The sequence below is a fragment of the Galeopterus variegatus genome, unplaced genomic scaffold (assembly GCF_000696425.1).
Source record: "Galeopterus variegatus unplaced genomic scaffold, G_variegatus-3.0.2 Scaffold3124, whole genome shotgun sequence".
Classification (NCBI taxonomy): Eukaryota; Metazoa; Chordata; class Mammalia; order Dermoptera; family Cynocephalidae; genus Galeopterus; species Galeopterus variegatus.
This window is the reverse complement of record NW_007729235.1, coordinates 247,226-251,071: the sequence shown is the minus strand read 5'-3', so window position 1 is coordinate 251,071 and position 3,846 is coordinate 247,226. Positions and strand designations below refer to the sequence as shown.

The following is a 3,846-nucleotide window of genomic DNA, read 5'->3' as shown; positions in this document are numbered from 1 at the left end:
TGTCCTTTAAGCAAGGTTCCTTCACTCTTCTGAGGTTCTCCCTGTTGTTCTGTAAACTGAGGGTAGTAGTCCCAGCCTTGTTTGCTGTATATAGATTTGTGAGGCACAAATAAGAGAAAAAAAAAGTCTGGGAAAGCTTTGTGAACTAGAAAGCACGGTAAGCATAGGGGTAAGACATCAGATCACGGGATGTAAGTTTGCCCTTGATGTGCCTTCTGGGCACCCCTGAGCCTTGCTCATCCAGGTTCCCCCTCCCACAGCACTTTCTGCAGCTGGAGCGGATTAACGGGTGCCTGAGCGCCTCCTTGCTGCACTCCCACGACACAGAGACACGGGCTACCATGAACTTGGCATTGGCTGGTGACATCCTTGCTGCAGGGCAGGATGCCCACTGCCAGCTCTTACGCTTCCAGGCCCATCAGCAGAAGGGCAGCAACAAGGCCGAGAAGGCAGGTGAGGAGTTCTCTCTCTAACCTTCTGGGAAAAGGGTTAAATGAGTAAGATCTCTCTCATCTTGGTCTCTCTAAAGAAGTGGGGTGGTGTTATCGTAGCAGGCTAGAAGCTGTATACATCTCCCATGGAGAGAGGTGCCAGTATTACCTACTAGTGGGACCTGGCAAGCTGTTTGTGTTGCAGGTTCCAAGGAGCAGGGGCCTCGACAAAGGAAGGGGGCAGCCCCAGCAGAGAAGAAATCTGGAGCTGAAACCCAGTGTGAGGGGGTAGAACTCAAGGTAGAGAATTTGAAGGAGGTGCAGACAGACTTCAGCCCTGAACCACTGCAGAAAGTTGTGCGCTTCAACCACGATAATACCCTGCTTGTCACTGGAGGGACAGATGGCTACGTTCGTGTCTGGAAGGTGTGGTTTTGGGGAGTTAGGGAGGATGAATGTCAGTAGCAGCGAGACTAAAATTATGAGAAACTGAACATGCATAGCTTTTGGGAAACTTGTGAGTGAAGCCTGCACTGAGTGGCCATTAGAAGAGAAGAGGGGTGAGGATCATAGTGCTCTTGCTGCATACAGGGGCTAACCGTGGTGGTGGTTTGGCTGTAGGTACCCACCCTGGAGAAGGTTCTGGAGTTCAAAGCCCATGAGGCAGAGATTGAAGACCTAGCTTTGGCGCCTGATGGCAAGGTGAGGGAGATGGGATGAGATGGGATGGGAGTAGGTTGTTATGCTGCTTGCCCTGGGAGTGGATCCCCTAACTGTCAATTCTTCGAATCTTTATTCCTGACTAGTTGGTAACTGTGGGTTGGGACCTTAAGGCCTTCGTGTGGCAGAAGAATCAGCCGGTGACACAGCTGCACTGGCAAGAAAATGGACCCACCTTTTCTACCACACCTTACCGCTACCAGGCCTGCAGGTGTGAAGATCCTGGAGGGTGGCTAAAAGAGGCCCAGCCCAGCTGTGGTGGGGGAGTGGGAAAAGACGGGGGTAGCTGGGGAGGATTGTGGCCTTGTCGGGTGTTACTCCAGACCTGACCAGGGTGCAGAAGGGCACAACCTCTCAGGAGGGCTGGGCAGTCCCCAAGGACTAAAGGGCCCCTCATCTGGCCCCCAGGTTTGGGCAAGTTCCAGACCAGCCTGCTGGGCTGCGACTCTTCACTGTGCAGATTCCCCACAAGCGCCTGCGCCAGTCCCCTCCCTGCTACCTCACAGCCTGGGATGGCTCTACCTTCTTGCCCCTTCGGACAAAGTCCTGTGGTCATGAAGTCATCTCCTGCCTCAACATCAGGTATGAGTCAATGTTGGCTCGGCTGAGGGGGGGTGGTCCCTGGGGGAGCTTGGGAAGTAGTCCTGCCTGAGTCCTTGAGGACCATGGTTGGTGAATGAAGGTTGCTGCACAGGCCTCCAGAACAGTGAGCACTTTACTGTTTGTTATTGTTGCAGTGAATCGGGCACCTTCCTAGGCCTGGGCACCGTCACTGGCTCTGTTGCCATCTACATAGCTTTCTCTCTCCAGGTAATGGGGTGGAGGTTGGCACAGCCTTGTGGGAGGACTGTAGGCTTGCCTCTACCCCAAGTGCAGGAAGGAGTCTGGCCCAGCCTGTAGAGGGAAGGCCTTTTAGGGATAGGGAGCACATTTTCCAGAAGGAAGGTTCCCAACTGGGCCTTCTCTCACTCATTTTCCTCCTGCCCCAGTGCCTCTATTATGTGAAGGAGGCCCATGGCATTGTGGTGACAGATGTGGCCTTTCTACCTGAGAAGGGTCGTGGTCCAGAGCTCCTTGGGTCCCACGAAACTGCCTTGTTCTCTGTGGCCGTGGATAGTCGTTGCCAGCTGCACCTGCTGCCCTCACGACGTGAGTCATTTTTGGGGGGATGGGTATATTACCTCACCTTTAGCTGTAGCACAAACTTGACCCCTGGACAATGGGCTGCTTGTTTGCAGCCATCCACTCTCTCCTTGACTAATGGGTTGAGGGTTTTGGTCTTCAGGCTGTGAAGCCCCTTTGCCAACTTACCTCTTCCCTTACCCCTCCTGCAGGGAGTGTTCCTGTGTGGTTGCTGCTCCTGCTATGCGTCGGGCTTATTGTTGTGACCATCCTGCTGCTCCAGAGTGCCTTTCCAGGTTTTCTGTAACCTCCTTGCTCCCTGAGAATCAGGAGCCTAGACACTGCCACCTTCTAGAGCACAGTGGAGGCCTGGATACCCATTGCTCACTCTATTTGGGTCCACAGCTGAGGTTGCCTCTGCTGAGACTTGACAGGCACTGCCTGCCCTTCCCAGTTACAACTTGGTTGTGGCCCTGCGTGACTGTGGGTCCTGGGGACCCTGTGTTCATCATCTGTGGATCCACCCAGGACAGTGGTATCTGAAGCATAGGCCATGTAACCTGCCTCCTTCTCTCTACCTACCAGAGGCTCCAGAGTTGAGCTTGTCCTTTCTCCAGAGATGTGAAGATGCCCAAGAGCCTGGAGGCACTGCTGTCCTTCCTGCACAAACAATGAGTTTCTTCTGTCCACATAGCCTGTGGCCAGTTGCTTTTCACACAAAGCTCCTGGCATTTTCTGGCACAAGGACTGGCTTGACACTTGCTGTCAGGGTAGGAAGGGCCAAAAGGAAGACTCAGGTAGTAATTTATTGGTTCAGGTGGATAGCGCCAAGCCAACCAGGCTAAGCATGCAATAAATTCCTGGGTAGTCCATCCCTGCCTTGAGAAAAGGGAAGATGAACTTCAGCCCATTAAGCAGGAAACATTGGTATTTAATAAACAAGGGAAGACTGAACTGAAATCCCAAATGGTACTCTTGTCATTTCTTTCTGTCCTTAGAAGGTGAGCAAACCCTGAGGTCAGGCAGCTCTGCCGGGTGCTGGAAGATGGCTCTGGCATACGGATGCAAGAGGCAGCTCATGTAGCACTGCTGCCAGGGGAGCAGCCCTTCTAGGAAGCTGATGTGGCCGCCCCAGGCTGTGATGGGCAGTGCAATGTGGGGAGAGTGTTGGGCAGCCTCTAGGAGAAAGGCTGGGAGGGTCAGAGAGGATGCAAGAGGCAGCTCATGTAGCACTGCTGCCAGGGGAGCAGCCCTTCTAGGAAGCTGATGTGGCCGCCCCAGGCTGTGATAGGCAGTGCAATGTGGGGAGAGTGTTGGGCAGCCTCTAGGAGAAAGGCTGGGAGGGTCAGAGAGGAGGTCAGGAACCCTGGCTTTTACTGAGGGCCAAGGCTCTTGCCACTTGTGCCTCCCAGCCCATTTTCCTTGGGGCCAAAGCCATGATTCAGGGTGCTCACCATAGACTGGGGAGAAGGGGTCGTCTGCAGTGAGGCAGAGCACAAAGATCTGGATGGCATCTACCTTGGTTCTTGGGCTTGCTGATTGGTGGTAGGAAACACAATTCTTTTTTTTTTTT

General features: G+C 53.6%; 2 protein-coding genes across 2 annotated transcripts in view; one reads left to right on the top strand and one right to left on the bottom strand.

Annotated features, from left to right (window-relative positions):
- Positions 1-265: 265 nt before the first annotated feature.
- On the top strand, positions 266-3,240 carry PREB (prolactin regulatory element binding). Its single transcript, XM_008584004.1, has 8 exons — positions 266-453; positions 637-857; positions 1,053-1,133; positions 1,238-1,362; positions 1,560-1,733; positions 1,889-1,961; positions 2,141-2,300; positions 2,486-3,240. Exons 1-8 carry the CDS (start codon positions 342-344, stop codon positions 2,578-2,580), a joined length of 1,041 nt encoding a protein of 346 aa, XP_008582226.1. The 5' UTR covers positions 266-341; the 3' UTR covers positions 2,581-3,240.
- An 11-nt stretch (positions 3,241-3,251) lies between these two features.
- ABHD1 (abhydrolase domain containing 1) overlaps positions 3,252-3,846 on the bottom strand; it is a 14,832-nt gene continuing 14,237 nt past the window's right edge. Inside the window, 2 exon segments of the mRNA XM_008584006.1 lie at positions 3,252-3,463; positions 3,728-3,833. Of these exon segments, the coding sequence (XP_008582228.1) occupies positions 3,252-3,463; positions 3,728-3,833 (318 nt within the window).

What these genes read in the sequence shown, in the direction of transcription:
- PREB (XM_008584004.1), top strand. Translation starts at nt 342, where the DNA reads ATGAACTTGGCATTGGCTGGTGACATCCTTGCTGCAGGGCAGGATGCC. An exon ending in CTTTGGCGCCTGATGGCAAG is followed by an intron (nt 1,134 to 1,237) that starts GTGAGGGAGATG and finishes ATTCCTGACTAG; the next exon opens with TTGGTAACTGTGGGTTGGGA. An exon ending in ATCTCCTGCCTCAACATCAG is followed by an intron (nt 1,734 to 1,888) that starts GTATGAGTCAAT and finishes TTATTGTTGCAG; the next exon opens with TGAATCGGGCACCTTCCTAG.